This window comes from Salmo salar, chromosome 01 (assembly GCF_965601325.2).
Source record: "Salmo salar chromosome 01, fSalSal1, whole genome shotgun sequence".
In the NCBI taxonomy this organism is placed as follows: domain Eukaryota; kingdom Metazoa; phylum Chordata; class Actinopteri; order Salmoniformes; family Salmonidae; genus Salmo; species Salmo salar.
Genome location: NC_138291.1, coordinates 103375448 through 103397915, shown reverse-complemented (window position 1 = coordinate 103397915; position 22468 = coordinate 103375448). Strand labels below are relative to the sequence as shown.

The 22468-nt window shown below is 41.9% G+C and overlaps 2 protein-coding genes across 10 annotated transcripts in view; one reads left to right on the top strand and one right to left on the bottom strand.

Moving 5' to 3' along the window:
* Positions 1 to 1810, top strand: part of LOC106611248 (mitogen-activated protein kinase kinase kinase 4) — an 84258-nt gene extending 82448 nt beyond the window's left edge. For all 7 annotated transcript variants that reach the window (XM_045687015.1, XM_045687012.1, XM_045687016.1 and 4 more), the window contains one exon: positions 41 to 1810. In XM_045687015.1, the coding sequence (XP_045542971.1) occupies positions 41 to 61 (21 nt within the window). In that variant the 3' untranslated portion in view covers positions 62 to 1810. The remainder of the gene's footprint in view (positions 1 to 40) is intronic.
* On the bottom strand, positions 1463 to 22014 carry plcd (1-acyl-sn-glycerol-3-phosphate acyltransferase delta). 3 transcript variants are annotated; one of them, XM_045718041.2, is made up of 9 exons: positions 21710 to 22014; positions 12624 to 12801; positions 12271 to 12440; positions 11889 to 12050; positions 11419 to 11572; positions 11172 to 11274; positions 9541 to 9616; positions 7765 to 7963; positions 1463 to 3776 (listed from the first exon to the last, which is right to left on the bottom strand). In XM_045718041.2, exons 2-9 carry the CDS (start codon positions 12799 to 12801, stop codon positions 3700 to 3702), a joined length of 1119 nt encoding a protein of 372 aa, XP_045573997.1. In that variant the 5' UTR covers positions 21710 to 22014; the 3' UTR covers positions 1463 to 3699.
* Between the last annotated feature and the right edge of the window lie 454 nt (positions 22015 to 22468).

Here is a 22468-nt window from a genome sequence, read left to right as displayed (position 1 = left end):
AAGTCTAATCGAGAGATCCTCTCCTGTCTTTCAATCCCAGGTTTGCACGGATGAAGAGTGAGGGGGAACTGACACCGCTGCTCCCACGTTTACAAACTATTAGCACTACTGTTCATGTTGGCCAGAGACAGAAAGACGAGGGTCTTGTGAACACAGGAAATTATGACTGCAGGCATATAGAGCTAAACTGAGGAACTTTATTAAGACATCATTTCCGATGGACGACTAAACTGGATCACTTGGATCGTGTTCCTTACAAACCAGGCGGAAGAAAACTGACTGCAACAGGGAGAGACACTACCTGTATCTGTTGAAAAACGTTTTGCTAGTGTGCCCTAATGACCCTGTAGTAGAAGTCATATGTCCTGTACATACTGTAATAATAGGATTGGTTCATTGGATCCTTCCTTGTATAAACAATATTGTAAAGCTTAGGTAATAAGTATAGCCACATCAGGTTGTTCTCTCACTGGTGAAGATGAGATGGAACAAGGCAAATGAGGAAGAAATTTAAAAACAAAAGCTATGGCACTTTAAATAAATTTGTTTTCCTCCTTTCAGTGAGTGTACTAGGGACAGTTGAGATGTAAGTTCACAGCAGACATTTGGGCCTTGTTCAGTAGGCAAATGTTACATTGCAGCTAGAAATGTTTGTTTTACATAACATATCCGAATGTGCCCCAGGTTTGGTCGAGGCAGCGGTCTTGCCTTCAGTCGTTTTGAGGTGAGTGTCATTGCACAGAAGCCGGGAATGCTGTACCTACAGTGCCATCTGTAATTATTGGGACAAAACATTTTTTTGCCTTTATACTTCAAAAGTTTTTATTTTAAATCAAACAATGACTGAAGGTGTTATCATCCATATCAGGTGAACCGTTTACAAATTACAGCACTTTCTGGACATTAGTCCCACCCATTTTAGGGGACCAAAGTATTGGGACAAATTCACAGCAAAATAAATGAAGTTTTTGGTCCCATATTCATAGCTCTACATCAAGCGTGTGACCAAACTTATTGGATAATCTTGAATAATGAGTGAAAGTTCACTGCACAAATATCATACCCCCCCAAGACATGCTAACCTCTCGTTGTGATGCTGAGACGTTAGCTTGTGCTGTGACCTCACTCATCATTATAGCGTTCAAAGTGTATTTTTTACAATAAGTGACTCCAAAATGACACCGGCTTGTTGTAGTCCTTGTGTGCTATAAATATGGGACCAAATACTGACTACTTTAATAAACAAGTGAATTTGTCCCAATACTTTTGGTTCCCTAAAATGGGGGGCGGGGACTATGTACAAAAGGTGCTGTATTTCTAAATGGTTCACCCGATATGGATGAAAATAACCTCAGTCATTGTTTGATTTCAAATCCAAACTTTGAGTCCATGAGAAAAAAATGGTTATGATTACAGAGGACACTATTTCCACCCATACATTAAATTAACAAAGGCTGTGGGGAAGAGTCTAGGAAGGAAAGTTTATTAGTTGGATTTGTTTTAAAATAGTTGATTTCGCCTTGCTGAGGCTAGGATCCCATTTTTACAGTTGGAGATAAAGCTTATGTCCCAACTGGTACCCTATTCCCTAATATAGTGCGCCATTTGGGATGTAGAGGATATGGGCAGCACTGATTTGGTTGACAGTCAGACAGGTGTGTTCCGATTGGAGAGCCACGGAACTGAAGCATATCCAACCGAGGAGAGAGACAAAGGTCCGATCTCACTCCCTGCTGCTGAATGCACACACACTTTCTGGTCCTCTTAGTGTTTGCTATGTACAAACAATATTAAATCTTTTTTTAAGAAATGCTGTGAGATTAGTTTCATGTGCTAGATTCATCAAACATAACATGGTAATGTTTACACAGGATCTTAAAATAGAAGGGATTGCCTGCGTTTGTACGTACACACTGCAGAAACTAAAGCCAGCATCAACCTGTGAAGTGGGCTTATCTGGTACTTTAGTTTATTACAGAATCTCATGTGCAAAAAAGTTATACATTTTGAATTGAGTCCATTCTCATCAATTTTAGTGCATTTAACGTCACAACACACTTGTCATACATGTTGGTGTATGACAGGGATGCATGCCCTGAACCTACAGTGCATTCGGAAAGTATTCAGACCCCTTGACTTTTTCCACATTGTTACGTTAACCTTATTGTAAACTGGATGGGGAAAAAAATAAATAATCTCACAATGAAAACATATCTTATTTACATAAGGATTCAGACCTCTTGCCATGAGACTCAATTGAGTTCAGGTGCATCCTGTTTCCACAACTTGATTGAAGTCCACCTGTGGTAAATTAAATTGGTTGGACATGATTTGGAAAGGCACACCCCTGTCTATATAAAGTCCCACAGTTGACAGTGCAAAAACCGAGTCATGAGGTCGAAGGAATTGTCTGTAGAGCTCCGAGACAGGATTGTGTTGAGGCACAGATCTGGGGAAGGGTACCAAAACATTACTGCAGCATTGAAGGTCCCCAAGAACACATTGGCCTCCATTCTTAAATGGAAGAAGTTTGGAACCACCAAGACTCTTCCTAGAGCTGGCCACCCAGCCAAACTGACCAATCGGGGGAGAAGGGCATTGGTCAGGGAGGTGACCAAGAACCCGATGGTCACTCTGACAGAGCTCCAGAGTTCCTCTGTGGAGATTGGGAAAGTTGTCCTTCTGGCGGGTTAACTATCTCTGCAGCACTCTACCAATCAGGCCTTTATGGTAGAATGGCCAGACGGAAGCCGCTCCTCAGTAAAAGGCACATGACAACCCGCTTGGAGTTTGCCAAAAGGCACCTAAAGACTCTGACCATGAGAAGCAAGATAACTCTGGCCTGAATGCCAAGCGTCACATCTGGAGGTAACCTGGCACCATCCCTACGGTGAAGCATGGTGGTGGCAGCATCTTGCTGTTGGGATGTTTTTCCAGCGGCAGGGACTGGAAGACTAGTCAGGATCGAGGGAAAGATGAACGAAGCAGAGTTCTCAGAACCTCAGACTGGGGCGAAGGTTCACCTTCCAACAGGACAATGACCCTAAGCACACAACCAAGACAACGCAGGAGTGGCTGCGAGACAAGTCTGAGGGGCCCAGACTTGAACCCGATCGAACATCTCTGGAGAGACCTGAAAACAGCTGCGCAGCGACGCTCCCCATCCAACCTGACAGAGCTTGAGAGGATCTGCAGATAAGAAATGGGAGAAACTCTCCAAATACAGGTGTGCCAAGCTTGTAGCGTCATACCCAAGACTCGAGGCAAATCGCCTCAAGGTTTTAACAAATTACAGAGTAAAGGGTCTGAAGATTTAATGACTTTTCCCCAAACAATTCTTAACCTGTTTTTGCTTTGTCATTATGGGGTGTTGTGTGTAGATAGAGGGGGAAAACGATTTAATCAATTTTAGATTAAGGCTGTAACGTAACAATCTGGAAGAAGTCAAGGGGTCTAAATACTTTGAATGCACAGTATGCTTGTAGGTGCAGTATATTCATGTATTGGCAAGAGTAAGACTGCTGAAGCACCTTCCACCCTTCTTCTCATACTTGAGTTGAATGCAATGCTATCTCTGACCAGCAACATTCTTTCTTTGGAATGAGTTATCTGCTGGAGGTGAACTGTGCTGTAGGGATCAGATTGGTAATGTGAGTGGTCCCTGGGAGCTTGGAAGGATCTTGCAGTTGTAAGGCCATCTCAGTTAAGTGGGACCCCATAGCTGGAGCTTCTCTTAATCTCAGTCTGTCCAATCATCCAGCGCACACCAACTGACACTGAGAATGGAATAGAAAGGAAAGGGATGAACATGCTGTATGCTGAGGCTCTTATTATGAAGTCTGGTTACAGTATCCAGTGGAAATGTTTGACCAACTTTTTCAACGGTATTTGTGCTAAAACTATCGTGTAAGCGATACCAACCAATGGCATTACATGCATATTATTCAGTACTTTCCAAGAGGAAGGAACAATCTGTTCTTGCTATTGATCAGTTAAAAATATTTGGTAAACAATGGATAAGATACTAACAAAAATACCTTTTAGCAAGAGTTAGACACAAAGCGGCCCTGGTTGAAGGTGAGTTTAGTCACGAAAAAGATAACATTGGGCTTGCAGTTGATGTACGACGCCTCCTGGCGGCCATGTTGGAAGACCACCGCATTCATTATTCTGACAATAGCCGAGTGGCTACCCCAAACGGCATAAGTGCATAAAACTAGTTAATTCATCACCACAGTCATTTTCTGTAGAGTAACAAGGCAGCAAAGACAACGGGGGAAAAAAATGTTTACAGATTCGCCGCAATCATGAAACACCGTTAGTGACATGGTTGAGAGGCGTCTCAAGAACTGTCAGAAAAGTGAGGAAACCATCAAGACCTCAATCCAGACAGCTGTCAGTAACAGGTCTGCTACTGTACGATCATTTCATCACTGGTAAATCAAGTCTGATTTTCGAGTTTAGTTTAGCTGTTAACACTAAATTAAACAATTAGAGTGCAAGCTAGCGGTTAGCATGTCACCTGAGTTTAACATTTTGGAAGCCATTTATCACCATAAAAATGCACCTTTATAACAAAGGATTGCATGCCTCATCGCATTTGCAGACTAATGTAAGCCTAATATTCCTAATGTGATGTAGATTGGATAGAACATTTAGGCTAATAAAACGCACAGTGGCATAGGTTTATAGGCCATATCAGAGACGTTTCCTTTGTACGGGATTTTATTTAACGAGGTTGGCCAGTTGAGAACAAGTTATCGTTGACAACAGCGACCTGGCCAAGATAAAACAAAGCAGTGCGACACATGGGATAAACAATCGTACAGTCAATAACACAATAGAAAAATCTGTATGCAGTATGTGCAAATGGATTGCGGTGGTAACACCTTACCTTGCCTTTGATATGCAATTCGACTACACGATTGCCCATACGAAAAAAAAAAAAAAAGTGCAGTATGCTGTAAATACTGCGTCCAAAATACCACAGCCGACTGCAGTTGCGAAACTGCTGTATTTTTTTTTTGTAAGGGTGGATAAATTAGCAGAATTTTTTAATACGATGGTAGCCTAGGCCTACTCTACTAACACTGACAGATGAATAAAAACGACCTTGTCTTCAATGCAACCATGTAACCAGCTTTTGTCAAAAGTTATTTTGTTGCATTTATAGCTAACCATAACCTTCTGCCTAAATTCTAATCTGCTACGAAATGTCATGACGGTAATTTGACAATAGCTGGATCCCTTCTATCCATGACCATGAAAAGAGTAGACGCAAATTGTACAATATGACCTCCATATAGTCGAGGTCATTGTTAAAAAAAAAAAAAATACATTCTGCTTGTGATTATTCATAAGAGGGATGGGCATTACAGGGCAAAGGCCTCAATGTGATAAGACAACCTGCTGTGTGACTGACTGTTCCAGCCCAACAATAGATTGTCATAACAATCAAGAGCCCTGATGGTATAGGTGACCTGAAGAAGTGATAGTCTAACATCAGGTGTCCTTTTCATATGTTTATGTACTGTAGGTTCACCAGCTGACCTCAAAACACCCATGTGGATGGGACTCCCACTGAAGATGAGAAATGCATCAGTTTCTACTACATTTTCCAGATATGAAAAGGAGACAACCATCTCATATAATTGAGGGTTGTCATATGCTGTGCTTTGGTCAATCTGAATGAGTCTGTTGTGCCATTTGAGTAGAGCGCCTTCACATCAAAAGTGCCCCCTTAAACCATATGAATATATCAACTGCAACATGTAAAAGATGCAACATGTAAAAGACTTGTTGATATTGTAAACATACAGTTTAATAGGATATTGTCTGGGTGAAATGAAACATATTGTCTCATCTCTGCTGAGACTAGCCCCATTGAATAGAAGTATTTCTTATAGCCCAACTTTTATTTCTTTACAATTTAAACACATTTCACATAGACAATGTAATTGTTGTGGTAGTCTTAGGCTAACCATCTTCATTATCAGTGGCACTCAGATGTTCTGGGAGAAAAGTATCTGGCATTGGACTTGGTAGTTGTGTGTTTTTAAGCTAATGATCGCATTTCACTACAAGGGTTGGATTTGAACCAACGCATGTACAAAATCCAGTATAATGATTAGCCTCATACCATTGTCTACTGGTATGGTTTTTAAAATTGAGAACATATAGCTGAACAATATGTGATGCAATGTCAAGGGGTGCATAGCAAATGCCTGTAAGACTAATGCCATCATACTGTAGGCCAGTGGTTCCAAACTCCAGTCCTTGAGTAACCCCAACAGTACATTTTTATTGTAGCCCCAGACAAACACCTGATTCAACTTGTCAACTAATCATCAGGCCCTCTGAGTTGAATCAGGTTTATTTATCCTGGGCTACAACAATGTGTGCTGTTGTGGGGAACTGGAGGACTGGAGTTGGGAACCACTGCTGTAGGTCTATGGCTGCATTGGTGTTGCATGTCATTATCAACTGCAAAATGGGTCACATGGCTGATATCCTGAAATTGTGACAATCAAATATAACTAATTGGAGAGCTTATGACTGAACAAAAAGGTAATGTTCATTTGAGAATTCAACAGAATTGTGATTAATCAACAATAGTTAAGCTAATTAAAACAAGTTTAACACTTACCTTATACAGTTTGAAATTATATGAAAGTGTTCATTCTTTGAAGATAACTTACCTGTAAAGGTTTGACATTTTAGTAAGTAAACTGTTATGACAAACAATGCCAGGTAAAAAACACCACTGCAATGGAGGTTGGTGGCACTTTAATTGGGGAGAACAGGCTCATGGTAATGGCTGCAGTTTAATGGTATCAAGTACACCAAACACATGGTTTCCATGTGTTTGATGCCATTCCATTCGCTCAGTTCCAGCCATTATTATGAGCCGTTCGCCCCTCCATTGCTCCCTGATCTACAGTGGGGAGCACACTTGATTAACTACTTAGGTTTGATACATTGAATCAGGTGTGTTAGTACTGGAACAGAAGCCTGCACACCCAGCAGGGTTGGCCTGCTCCAGTTGTAAAATGTTTATACATCGTCACTTTTAACCTATTTTTGCTAACATACTGTAGGTACACATAATCCATGGCATACAAGGATGTACCCTTACTCTCTTGGGACATTCATCTGCAGACGGATCCATAGCGCTCTGTAGCTGAGGACAGAAAACATCAAAGAAACGGGCTTCATTGTACAACAGCACTGAATATTATGTTGAAATATCTCTGTCCTTAGTTTCTCGCTCGGGACTCGAACTAGAGAATAGTTTCATGAGGTCCTCCCACAAAAGGTACTTGCCCTATCCAGAGTAGCCTTCTCTGACAGCTGGAACAGCTAGCTAATCCTTTCACCCTCTGGCTGTTAGCTAGCAAACTGGTGAAATTTAATTCACGCAGCTAGCTACACAGTATTTAATGTTAGCCTGCAAACTAGCTAGCTAATAATAGTTTTTGATCATTTTCAAAATATATTGACTTTCTGGGTCCTTAGAAAAACTAGATAAAGGGCAATCTTCCCAAAGTTTTTGGTGGTAGCAAAACGCAGCTAGCCATGTAGACAACTGAAGGACTTCCAACATGGCGCTTGGTGGGTTTTCTAGGTGATTTGTGACGCAACTGCAAGCCCTCTATAGTGAGCTTGAATAATCTTGGCCGGCTCCATTAAAATTGTCTCAAGGGCCGGATTTGGCTCGGGGGCCACTAGTTGATGACCTCTGAAATATATACCAATAAGACCAACCTGCAGAGCAGAAGGCCACTGTTGCCAGTAGGGTGAGAATAGACCCAGAGTTGACCAGCTGGACCAGGAGGAGGTACAGGGGGTATAGGAGAAGGCAGGTCCAGCCTATCCAGTTGATCAGGGCCCAGGGCCCACGTGGAAGGGCAACTACAGGGCCAGGGAAACACCCTGTCTGGCTGTAATCCTCCTGGAACTGGTCCTAGAAGCACAATACATGAGCACATCAGTAACCTAACAAACAGGAGCATAGTCCATTGGCTTTACAGCCATAACCACAAGAAAGTGGGAAGGGAGGGGTTCAAAGTCCTTAAAGCTGTCATTTTGTATATCTGATATAGTATGTCAATATCATGTATTTTTGTGGATCTCTAATGCAGTGCAATTTAGTACTAATCTAATGGGCCAAGGGTACATTTTACAGATTGTGCAAGTGCTGCTACCATGTTGTGTTGCTACCATGTGGTGTTGCTGCCTTGCTATGTTGTGGTTTTGGGTCTCTTTATGTAGTGTTGTGATGCGTGTTTTGTCCTCTATTTTTAATCCCAGGCCCCCGTCCCCGCAGGAGGCCTTTTGCCAGGCCGTCATTGTAAATAATAATGTGTTCTTAACTGACTTGCCTAGTTAAATAGAATAAAAATACATTGATGAAAGTGTTTGGGTAGTAACTTGGTTAAATAATATTTTCTTGAAAATTGACCATTTTAACATTGTCTCCAAGAGCACATGTTCAACTTCATAAAAAAAAAAACAAGTTCATCTCAAGAGGTTAAATAAAATGTTTTATATAGTGTGCCAAAGTGCCAAATAAAGTAACAGGGTTGACGATTTCTTCTTAAAAAAAAATCGTCCATAAATCCCCATGTGACGGGGGAATGGAAACTTTTGTGCAACAGAGTGGCAATTGAATGCAAGCTTCACAAAATTGTTTTAATTGTTAAAACATTTCTAGCCTGTCTATGGGTAACAGGGTTGATGTGTTATGCTCAACCTGCTCAGTTTCCCACCACAAAATGGCCAAAAAGAGTAGAATCAGCTTTAACGCTATGATTTCACTATTCGATGTTCAATGGAAAACATTAACTTGGATTTCTTTATTTTTTTTAAGGAATAGTTTCATCATATTAAAGCAAGAGTTCAGTTCACTTAACAGGGTTGACCTTAAAATGAAGGACAGATGTAAATGCTGAATTTTGGCACTTTAGCAAGCCTTTAATATTAAAAATCATATTTACTGAATTTCACCATGCAGTCTATATTAAAGGGCACTTAATTTAATAAAACATGCTTTTATAATCCAATATTGGTGCACAATTTCCATTTAAAATATCAAAGGGACGCAAGAGGCACTTTTTGTGGAATGACCTGGCAATTTACATAATATAAAGTGTAAATTAAGCGAGTTTGAGCTTTTAGCTTTGCCCTTGGTGCTTACTGCACTCCAAAGAGCTGGCTGTTCAAAAAATAAAGTTTATCTAATCTAAGCCAGATGCATGACACTATAATAATAAAATGAGTCAAACTAACAGGGGCCAAGGGGCCATTTTATCAGAAAGAGTTTGGTGCAATGTTTGTGAATTAATCATTGGGGACAGAACAAAGTTAAAATGTGAAGAGTAGGTATTGACATTAAACTAATTTAAATGGAGAGTTTTAGCTTTGTCCTTGTTTTTATTCCTTTAATAGTGAACAAATAGATGCAAACTCTACACCTTGTGCAAATGCTTAGTTAGTAAATCTGGTCAATAGTGTGATCCCTCTCCTCAATTATAACACTACCTTCTCCTGGTAGAGTTTGTGAAGCCAGGCAGAACATTCAGCCTCATCTTCTGGTACGGACTCCAGAGGGATTCTCCTAGAAACAGGGAGGCATAAGAGACAGGGAGCAGAAGAGACAGGGAGGCTTTCAGCTGTCCAATTCAATTCCATAGAACTTTATGGTCCATTAAAATACACTGAACAAAATATAAACGCAACAAGTGTTGTCCCCATGTTTCATGAGCTGAAATAAAAAGATCCCAGAAATGTTCTAATTAACACAAAAAGCTTATTTCTCTAAAATGTTGAACACATTTGGTTACATCCCTGTTAGTGAGCATTTCTCCTTTTCAAAGATAATCCATCCACTTGACAGGTGTGGCATATCAAGAAGCTGATTAACAGCATCATTATTACATAGGTGCACCTTGTGTTGGGGACAATAAAAGTCCACTAAAATGTGCACACACAATTCAACAGATCTCAAGTTGAAGGAGAGTGCAATTGGCATGATTACTGCCGGAATGTCCACCAAAGCTGTTGCCAGAGAATTTAATGTTTATTTCTGTACCATAACCCGACTGCAATGTCGTTTTAGAGAATTTGGCAGTACGTTCAACTGGCCTCAACCCCAGACCACATGTATGGCGTCGTGTGGGCAAGTGGTTTGCTGATGTCAACGTTATGAACGGCATGGTCAGGCATAAGCTACGGACAACGAACACTTATAAAAAAAAAAATATATCGATGGCAATTTGAATGCACAGAGATACCGTGATGAGATCCTGAGGCCCATTGTCGTGCCATTCATCTGCCGCCATCCCCTCATGTTTCAGTAGGATACTTATTTTTAAATTACCTTTATTTAACTAGGCAATCGGTTAAGACCAAATTCTTATTTACAATGACAGCCTAGGAACAGTGGGTTAACTGCCTTGTTCAGGGGCAGAACAACAGATTTTTTACCTTGTCAGCTCAGGGATTCAATCTAGCAACTTTTCGGTTACTGGACCAACACTAACCACTAGGCTACCTGCCGCCCCAACGCACGGGTCCATGTCGCAAGTATCTGTACACAATTCCTGGAAGCTGAAGATGTCCCAATTCTTCCATGGCCTGCATACTCACCAGACATGTCACCTATTGAGCATGTTTGGGATGCTCTGGATCTGCATGTATAATATCGTTTTCCAGTTCCCGCCAATATCCAGCAACTTCACACAGCCATTGAAGAAGAATGGGACAACATTCCACAATCAACAGCCAGATCAACTCTATGCGAAGGAGATGTGTCTGGCTACATGAGGCAAATTGTGGGCACCAAATACTGACTGGGTTTCTGAACCATGCCCCTACCTTTAAGGTATCTGTGACCAACAGCTTCATATCCATGTTCCCAGTCATGTGAAATCCATAGATTAGGGCCTAATGAATTTATTTCAATTGACTGATTTCCTCATATAAGCTGTAAGTCAGTAAAATCTTTGAAATTGTTGAATGTTACGTTTATATTTTTGTTCAGTACAAGTCCAATAGGCCAATATAAGGGCCTTGAGATCAGTGAGTTTAGCCTCTAACCAATGGCCATCCCAGGTTCCACTCTCAGCCCAGCTTGCGATAGAAAATGCAGACTGAAATTAATTATTATATACCTTATGTATAAATCTGGATGATATTTTTTCCCATTGATAACTCCCAGCAAGGTTGGTGTTTCGTTGTTTCTGAAATTTAGTGTACAACAGTACACCGCAGCAACTGAAGGGGTTACAGAGACAAAAACATGAAGTTGTCAAAAGTTTATTGGCATCAGTCTTTATCCAAAATAATGCAGAGATACACAATCATGAGTCATGACATGTGTAGCATTTTGTCATTCTGGAGCTCCCCAGGGTTCCATACCTGTCCCTCTGAGGTTCTGGACGGCTACCCAGAAGCCCTTGGTCCTGGGCAAGAGGTGGTGTTTGAGTTTAGGCAGGCCTTTCTTCTCTGCCACCTCCATACTGATCTGATGCTTCTCCTCTGTGAAGCGTGTTCCCTCACAGTGGAGCAGGAACTGGCACACAGAGATTCACTGTAGTGTCACTGCTGTGTTTTGACTGATCAACCATCCTGCATACTCAGGTTTACAAGGTGAGTATCATTATATTCTCACGTTATCCTTCCTAGACTTGTGACATAATATTGATTGTGTCGATCAATACAATCTTCTAAATGAACAATCATACTGCATACGCATGTTTACATAGTGGCAAAGAAAGTTTGGAATACAGAGTTTGAAAAGACCTGTTACATCCTCTCATGAACTATACATGCCCAGTCAACGTTTGACTATTAATTGTCATTATTGATTGCTTGTGTTCAAGGCTCACCCAGAAGTTCTCAGGGTAATCCCGTAGGTTCTGAAGGCTCTGGACAAAGCTCCTCTTATCCTCCTCCCACTTCCTCTTAATAAACACCATCTCCAGGAAGTACCACATCCAGCCAATCACAGGCAGGTATGACAGCTCTTTCTTGGCTAAACATTTGGAGGCCTGGAAAGGGAAAGATTATTCAAACACATTAACAACTTCTGAAAATCGTAGTCTTTATGCAATTCCTTGCTTCCCACCTTCTTCTCGACAGTATTGGAGGACAAGTTCCAAGGTCCCTCCCATTGGACTTTCTTCTCCACTGCGTTTTGAGAAGGAGATAACGAGAGAGGATGCGAGGAATCTAAGACAGATAAATTGAGAAAAATCCCTGTTCTCTTACCCCAAGGACTCCGAATCTGTCACAGAAGGTCCAGCCACACAGAAAGTCTATTTCAAAGTTGTGGTTAAGGACGACGATGGCGTTCTCTTTGCCGTAGATTTGGTAGTTCGCTGGGTCTGTGTAGAAAGTTACTTCAGTGCCAGACCACCACTCTAGGAGAGCCACAGACTCTGGGGAACACACAACATAACATTAACATACCACAGCATAACCTAGCAGAGCGTAAATAATAGACCACTATCAGCAGCTACAGTAACTTAATATTTCAGTTATTGCACGACGTTAGAGAGAGTATAGCCCCTGCAGCATCAGTTAAGTGAAACAATAGTGAAAGAGAGCGATATCCTACTCACGGCTGGTGAGGGAGTATCCCAGTTTACAGTTGATCCGCCGGGCCAGCTGCTTGTTGATTGGCCAGAGGGGCAGAGTGCAGATCTGTAATAGGTTGACCAGGAGACCGCTGACCAAGAACCCATAGCAGATGATCAGGTGACACAAGAACTGACCCTTCAACCACTGTACCAGACCCATCTACAGGGGAGGAAATGAGAGGAGTTTATTAGGCATAAAATATATAGTTGATGCACAGCAGGTGACATAGGAACCACTGCACCAGCCCCATCTTTCCATTGGAAGCTAGACCCTGTTGGTATGAAAACAACAGAAATGACTAGTGCTTAAAAATCTGACCACACCTTCCCTTCTTCTGTGCTGATTGGAAAATGACTTGACAGGTGAAAATAAGCTCATCATTCAGCTGGCCAGTTCTTTCAGATCAGAGGACAGATCTTTGAGACAGCGCCAGACATTTTGGTCATTTAGCAGATGCTCTTATCCAGAGCGATTTACAGGACCAATTAGGATTAAGCACAGACTGATTTTTCACCTAGTTGGCTCTGGGATTTAAACCAGTGACCTTTTGGTTATTGGCCCAACACTCTTAACCGCCGCCACAGACAGATCCAATCTCGTACAAACATCCAATATCCTGAACAACATACAATAGCCAAGTGTGAAAGATGGATACGCATCAATGAGAGAACTTGTAGTTATCAGTACAGGTCTTTCTCATTAAACAACCAGGATCACCAGAAGCATGCACAGAACAATGTAAACATGCAGGAGCTGGCCTAATATGCTCTGCCTGCATGCATTTACATCATGTGCGCATGCTTCTGGAGACAGATATGAACACACTACCAGTGTTTTGAAAAGTCTGATTAATAATACTTTCCTGTGGATATTTTGTCTCAAATTCCCAAAGGGTATGAGGACCAACCACACAGAAAACAAGTTGAGCAGGTAATAATTGTGTGTGTGGGATTTTCATTGTTGGACATAGGACAAACCCCCCCCCCCCCCAGAAAAATCAGCTCCAAGTGATTAAGTTAAGAAATCTGTTCCCAAGTATTCCCACGCATAGAGAGATTTGACGTGATCATATGCAAATGAAGCAAGCTTTGAAATTATATTTAATCAAACATATCCGTTTGGGTTTCTCGCAGTCAATTTGCAGTCTACAAATTATTTTTAAATTACGCGCCGGCCCCCGCTCAAGAAAAAAAATAAAAAAAATAAAAAAAGAATCAACCCACGGCTGAATCTAGTTGATGATCACTGTGGTGGAGTAAGTTCAAATATTATTTTATTCAACATTCTGTCTTGGACAGGTCCTAAAAGGAACATTTCCAAATAGTTGAACTGCTATATATTATAGACGTGAATTGCGAAAGCTAATTTAAAGTCGGGCAAAGTTCACCCCACCCTTGCTCCAGAACAGTGGGAACTACCCTTATGACTCATCTCTCTCTCCTGACCGAGACTGACCTCCCCCTGACCGAGGCTGACAAAGTGAAGCGCTCTCTGCCCGCCAAAGAGCTGGCTGTTCAAAACTAAATTCAGCCATTCTTCAATTACACTTTTTCTTCTCTCGCTCTATACAGCTGGGACCGAAGGAGAAGTCATTGAGGTTAACTACGATCCATAAAGATTGACGACATACTCCTACTAGAATCAGGACAGAAACAGTCTTGGTTCCAAAAGTAATGTTTGATAGGAGCTTCTTGTTCATGTAGAATGATCACAAGCACTCACTGTGTCAAACCTGTTCACTGCATAAGAACTGTGAATAGGAATCTTCCTATAGAAAGGTAACAATTCCCTGTATAATATATGGTAGCATTGGAAATAGTTGATAGTCCGCAGAACTCACTCCGTTTCACCTCCTAGCTGCTCAACAGGGCACGTCTAGGCAGACAACTGTTTTTGCAAGTACACATGGTCTGACTGCTATCTGATGACTATACAGAGTTGTGTACATATTACCTCAACTAGTCTTTAGCCTCGTTAATGTTACGCTGCCCTTATATTACTTAACTTATTTTTTCTTAACTGCATTGTTGGTTAAGGGCTTGTAAGTAAGCATTTCACTGTAAAGTTGTACTCGGCATGTGAAAAATACCATTTTATTTGATGACACCCTGCTAGGTTACACTCTGGGAACTACTACAGTATATACCAATAGTAGACTGGCCCTACTGCACCACACCACAATACAATCTACTATGGAGGAATTTACCTCAGGGGAGTGGTTGTGTACAGTAGCAAATCAAACCTCCAGTGGCGACCCGCCATTCAGGGCAGAGCCCCACATTTTTAGCATACACATAAAATGTTTTATTTTTTTTGGTGGGGGCTTGCCTGTTTTGCATGTTATTTTGGCATTAATACATGTTACATATCAGTTTGCAAATAATGTAAAAAATATATTGAGTTAATAAAGCCTCATACAAAACATGGTCCCTTTTGTTTTCTTGAGTAAGGCAGCTTCAAAATGCAGGCGATTCAGCCTAGCTCAGTGCTTTCTGTGCTGGTAGGGCAAGCCAGCAGAAAATACAGAGCGTTGCGCCATGATTGGCTCAGTGTTCTGTCACTCATGGGGACACTACGTCACCACCAAGTATAAGGTTAGAGCTAGAAAAGTCAAGCCCCTTGGGTGCTGCCATAGAGTTACATTAGAAGTCCCTATCAACGAAAGCTCAAGGTCATTGGCCACAGATTTTTTTTTAATTGTATTTTTTTTAACCTTTATTTAACAAGGCAAGTCAGTTAAGAACAAATTCTTATTTTCAATGACAGCCTAGGAACAGTGGGTTAACTGCCTTGTTCAGGGGCAGAACGACAGATTTGTACCTTCTCAGCTAGGGGATTCGATCTTGCAACCTTTTGGTTACTAGTCCAACACCAACCACTAGGTCAACAGTAGCTTTGATTGGACTGATGTCAAAATCATACTTTCAAAATCTTCGCTAGCAGTCATCATGAATCAAGTCGACAATCTTTTATTTATTTCACCTTCATTTAACCAGGTAAGCTAGTTGAGACCCATTTCTCATTTACAACTGCGACCTGGCCAAGATAAAGCAAAGCGACACAAACAGAGTTACACATTGAATAAACAAACATAGTCAATAATAGAATAGAAAAAGTCTATATACAGTGTGTGCAAATGAGGTAGGATAAGGGAGGCAAGGCAATAAATAGGCCATAGTGGCGAAATAGATACAATATAGCAATTAAACACTGGAGTGATAGATGTGCAGAAGATGAGTGTGCAAGTAGAGATACTGGGGTGCAAAGGAGCAAAATAAAGAACAGTATGGGGATGAGGTAGTTGGATGGGCTATGTACAGATGCAGTGATCTGTGAGCTGCTCTGACAGCTGGTGCTTAAAGCTAGTGAGGGAGATATGAGTCTCCAGCTTCAGTGATTTTTGCAGTTCGTTCCAGTCATTGGCAGCAGAGAACTGGAAGGAAAGACGACCAAAGGAGGAATTGGCTTTGGGGGTGACCAGTGAAATATACCTGCTGGAGTGTGTGCTACGGGTGGGTGCTGCTATGGTGACCAGTGAGCTGAGATAAGACGGGGCTTTACCTAGCAAAGACTTGTAGATGACCTGGAGCCAGTAGGTTTGGCGACGAATATGAAGCGAGGGCCAGCCAACGAGAGCATTCAGGTTGCAGTGGTGGGTAGTATATGGGGCTTTAGTGACAAAATGGATGGCACTGTGATAGCAAATTGGAAGCAGTCTGAGTAGTGTGTTGGAGGCTATTTTGTAAATGACGTCGCCGAAGTCAAGGATCGGTAGGATAGTGCGTTTTACAAGGGCATGTTTGGCAGCATGAGTGAAGGATGCTTTGTTGCGAAATAGGAAGCTGATTCTAGACTTAATTCTGGATTGGAGATGCTTAATGCGAGTCTGGAAGGAGAGTTTACAGTCTAACCAGACACCTAGGTATTTGTACACATATTCTAAGTCAGAACCGTCCAAAGTAGTGATGCAGGACAGGTGGCAGCGATCGGTTGAAGAGCATGCATTTAGTTTTACTTGCATTTAAGAGCAGTTGGAGGCCACGGAAGGAGAGTTATGGCATTGAAGCTCGTCTGGAGGTTAGTTAACACAGTGTCTAAAGAAGGGCCAGAAGTATACAGAATGTTGTCGTCTGCGTAGAGGTGGATCAGAGAATCACCAGCAGCAAGAGCGACATCCTTGATGTATACAGAGAAAAGAGTCGGCCCGAGAATTGAACCCTGTGGCACCCCCATAGAGACTACCAGAGGTCCGGACAACAGGCCCTCCGATTTGACACACTGAACTCTGTCTGAGAAGTAGTTGGTGAACCAGGCGAGGCAGTCATTTGAGAAACCAAGGCTGTTTAGTCTGCCAATAAGAATGTGGTGATTGACAGAGTCGAAAGCCTTGGCCAGTTCGATGAATACAGCTGTACAGTATTGTCTCTTATCGATGGTGGTTATGATATTGTTTAGAACCTTGAGCGTGGCTGAGGTGCACCCATGACCAGCTCGGAAACCAGATTGCATAGAGGGGAAGGTACGGTGGGATTTGAAATGGTTGGTGATCTGTTTGTTAGGTCTGTAGCAGTTTGGGTCTAGAGTGTCTCCCCCTTTGAAGAGGGGGATGACCACGGCTTTCCAATCTTTGGGGATCTCAGACGATACGAAAGGAAGGTTGAACAGGCTAGTAATAGGGGTTGCAACAATTTTAGAAAGATAGGTCCAGATTGTCTAGCCTGGCTGATTTGTAGGCGTCCAGATTTTGCAGCTCTTTCAGAACATCAGCTATCTGGATTTGGGTGAAGGAGAAATGGGGGAGGATTGGGCAAGCTGCTGTGGGGGGTGCAGAGCTGTTGACCGGCGTAGGGGTAGCCAGGTGGAAAGCATGGCATGCCATAGAAGAAGAATGCTTAATTATCACAGATTTTAATCGGTGGCGAGTGTTTCCTAGCCTCAGTGCAGTGGGCAGCTGGGAGGAGGTGCCCTTATTCTCCATGGACTTTACAGTGTCCCAGAACTTTTTGGAGTTTGTGCTACAGGATGCAAATTTCTCTTTGAAAAAGTTAGCCTTTGCTTTCCTAACTGCATGTGTATATTGGTTCCTAACTTCCCTGAAAAGTTGCATATCGCGGGGGCTATTCGATGCTAATGCATTACGTCACAGGATGTTTTTGTACTGGTCAAGGGCAGTCAAGTCTGGAGTGAACCAAGGACTATATCTGTTCCTGGTTCTACATTTTTTGAATGGGGCATGCTTATTTAAGATTGTGAGGAAAGCACTTTTAAAAAATAACCAGGCATCTTCTACTGACAGAATGAGATCAATATCCGATTGATTAGGTCAATTAGAAAGGCCTGCTCACTCAAGTGTTTTAGGGAGCGTTTGACAGTGATGAAGGGTGATCGTTTGACCGCAGACCAATTACGGACGCAGGCAATGAGGCAGTGATCGCTGAGATCCAGGTTGAAGACAGCAGAGGTGTATTTGGAGGGCAGGTTGGTTAGGATGATATCTATGAGGGTGCCCGAGTTTATGGATTTGGGGTTGTACCTGGTAGGTTCATTGATCATTTGTGTGAGATTGAGGGCATCAAGCTTAGATTGTAGGATTGCCGGGGTGTTAAGCATGTCCCAGTTTAGGTCACCAAACAGCACGAGCTCTGAAGATAGATGGGAGGCAATCAATTCACATGGTGTCCAGGGCACAGCTGGGGGCAGAAGGTGGTCTATAGCATGCGGCAACGGTGACAAACTTGTTTCTGGAAAGGTGGATTTTTAAAAGTAGAAGCTCAAATTGTTTGGGCACAGACCTGGATAGAAAGACACAACTCTGCCGGCTAACTCCACCCCCTTTGGCAGTTCTATCTTGTCAGAAAATGTTATAGATAGGGATGGACATTTCAGGGTTTTTGGTGGTCTTTCTAAGCCAGGTTTCAGACACTGCTAGGACATCCGGGTTGGCAGAATGTGCTATAAAACAAGTGAATAAAACAAACTTAGGGAGGAGGCTTCTAATGTTAACATGCATGAAACCAAGGCTTTTACGGTTACAGAAGTCAACAAATGAGAGCGCCTGGGTAATGGGAGTGGCGCTAGGCACTGCAGGGCCTGGATTAGCCTCTACATCACCAGAGGAGTAGGATAAAGGTACGGCTAAACGCTATAAGAACTGGTCGTCTAGTACGTTCGGAACAGAGTTTAAAAGGAGCAGGTTTCTGGGCACGGTAGAATAGATTCAAGCCATAATGTACAAACAAAGGTATGGTAGGATGTGAATACAGTGGAGGTAAACCTATGCATTGAGTGACGATGAGAGAGATATTTTCTCTTTAAATCTACTGGCAAATCCTTGTCATATGAAGAGAAATAATGAAGAGAAATTATAGATCGATCAAAACCTGATACATTTTATCTGCCATTGGACAAACATTACACAACAAGTTGGAAATCGCAAATTCAACAATGAGTGGTTTGGAAGTATCATTGGCTAACTGCAAGCATTGCAAAGCAATCATTAGCCTGATATTCAGTGGAGTGGCTGTGTGGTCCCAAGTCTAAGATTAAGGGTCTCTTTTCCTAGTTTAAAATTATAAAAACATTCAACATTGGCCATTCTGTCAATGAAGCAGGATTTGTGCCGCGCTCAAAACTTAACTCGCAACTGCAAAATCTGACTTTAGTGAGTTCAAGACAACTGGGAACTCAGGGAAAAACGAGCTACGACTGGGAAAATAAGTTCTGAACTTTCATCCAACTCGGAATTGTAAATCCGGAACTCGGGCCTCTTTCTAGAGCGACAACCTGAAACTCACTGATGTCATCATGAGTCAAGCTTTATTTTTCCCCAGAGTTCCCAGTTGTCTTGAAAGCACCATAAATCCAGAGAATGCCAGACTTTGATGACAAAATTTGCCCACGAAGGACCTTCCTGTTGACGTGAGCACATCACAACAAGGTTAGTCCAAAAATGTTTTGTATGGGGCTGCATAAATGATGTAATATGCCAGGGAGATGTGTACACTGTAGCTAAGAAAGTAACACTAAGTGCATGTTGGGCTACTAACGGCTTTCTACACGTGCCTCACCTTAATATTTTGGTCAATTTTTTTATTTAACCTTTAACTAGGTAAGTCAGTTAAGAACAAATTCTTATTTAAAATGATGGCCTACACCGGCCAAACCTGGCCCAATTGTGCGCCGCCCTATGGGACTCCCAATCACGGCCGGTTGTGATACAGCCTGGATTCTAACCAGAGTGTCTGTAGTGACGCCTCTAGCACCGAGATGCAGTGCCTTAGACCGCTGCGCCACTTTGGAGCCCATATTTTCATCTCTTAAATTTCACCTACTGTTCCGACTTACTAGTGCACATGTAGCCTTTAACCGGTTTTTGAGAAATGTAATTAGCGAATATTGTAAGAGCCTTCATTGTCTGCTTATATGCCCCCTTTATTCATCCTACGGTTCTGACTTGGTGTACAGGGAGAACACTGTAAGAACGGCCCATGTTCTGAATTCTGTCGCTGTACATTTCAAAGTGCTGAACAAATAATTATATTACTACGTCCGTCCTAGCTCGCTCATTAATGTCTTAATCAAAGTTACGGATTGCCTCTTATCCGCTTGTCGTCCCCTTATGCCATAGTTTGTACATCTCAATTGTCAGTAGAAACCACATTTGTTTAAGCAAGTCAGCCATATCAGCTGTTTTTTTAAAGGCAGTAAATGAGGCTGAATGAACTGTTTCGCTGCCAGACAAGGCTCCGCTGATAGCCAGGTGTAGCAGTGGTAAGATGTTGGGACTGCTGTTGGGACAGCTTTATGTAGGCCCTAACAGTTTGTGGGCACGGTTTGTCACCGTTATAGTGCAATTAATGTATTGTGGCTTTGCTGGCATGCATCCCACATGTATTTTTTTTGCCCACCAAGATTTACATGCTAAAATCACCACTGCAAATCTCACCTATGCTTTTAGGAAGCATCAGGAAGGGAGAGGAAAATAGTTTTGCGTGCTCATTAAGAACACCAGCTCTTTCCATGACATAGACTGACGAGGTGAAAGCTATGATCCCTTATTGATGTCACTTTTTAAAATCACTTCAAATCAGTGTAGATGAAGGGGAGGAGACAGGTTAAATGATTTTTAAACCTTGAGACATGGATTGTGCATCTGTGCCATTCAGAGGATGAATGGGCATGACAAAATATTGAAGTGCCTTAAAACGGGGTATGGTAGTAGGTGTGTCAAGAACTGCAACGCTGCTGGGTTTTCCACACACACACACACACACACACACACACACCCTGTGTGTGTCAAGAATGGTCCACCACCCAAAGGATAACCAGCCAACTTGACAACTGTGGGAAGCATTGGAATCAACATGTTATCATCACCAAAATAACCTGTGGAGGAGATAAATAATTTTGCCTATAGTTTGAAATGAATTTCATTTTTTTAAAGTAATTTTGCTCTAATGAAATGTCATTGCCCTGCAGATAGAAACCAAGAGCTATTTGACATGAAGATGTCTGTGGAACACTTGAAACCTTGTAGAGCCCATGCCATGACAAATTGAGGGGGGGGGTGCAACTTAATATTACATTTTACATATTTAGCAGACGCTCTTATCCAGACGCTCATTACAAAGGTGTTCCTAAAGTTTGTAACCTGAAGCTACAATGTTTTTTTTCTACAGATGATTCTAAGCAAATGCATCCCATGACATCTTCATGTCAAATAGCTCTTGGTTTCTATCTGCAGGGCAATGACATTTCATTAGAGCAAAATTACTTTAAAAAAATGAAAATCATTTCAAACTATAGGCAAAATTATTTATCTCCTCCACAGGTTATTTTGGTGATGATAACATTAATCTCATAAATTATATACTTCAAAGTATATTTCAATGATTGAAATCTTCCAGACTATGGCTTTAATTGTAATCAATAATCTTACCAAGGACTCTTCCAAGTAGTCTAGTTGTATTATAATGACAATACAGGAGTAGCCTAATATGACAGAGTGGGGGGGAAAAAAAACACATTTAGATAATAATAAATAATACAAGTTTGTTACAGTACCTACCTTGTCCGTTGTCCCTGGCTTTGGTTCCTTTCTGGCAGCGATAAAGCTGTCCAGACACTGACGGAAATGTTGTCTCCAAACTGTCTGTCTGCAGGCTTGATCAGAATGAGCATTGAGGAACGGACCAAAAGTGTTTGAGAGATGTCCTTATGTCCCCAAACTAACTCCTTCAATCTAATTATAGGAACACCCGCCGCCAGAAACCCCACCTGACAACACGCCACTTTTATTTGGCGTTTTCTCAATTGGTCAAAGTTCGCCCTCTCCGGTTTCAAAAGGAGACGAGGAGAGGACGGAGGAGAGGACGCGAGTAATCGAGAAAATTCAATATGATTCTCCGCATTCGGGGGGGTTGCATTGGGTTCGCCTACCCTACGTGTTTATTACAGCTGATGTGAGGAAATCCCTCTTGCATTTGCTCGCTGCTGCTGTGTGTAGAAAGAAGAAACTTCTCGTGCGAAAACAATAGGCAGGGTTTATAACTTTGCCACTTGCCCAGAGAATGACAACCCAAACAATATAGCGCCACTGCTGAACTTTCTGTCTCAACTTTCTATTTCATTATTTGGCCTGTAGCTTCCTCTACTGTCTGATTAAGTGTATTGCATTAATGCAGCGTTTCCTACATAGCTGTGTGTACTAGGGCTAGGCTTCTTCAGTATTTGATCTGCCTATGATATTTAGTAATAGTGTGTTAGTTGACTGCTTCTCTATGTAGCATTCACATGTTATATTACCGTTGGACTTATTTAGAAAACC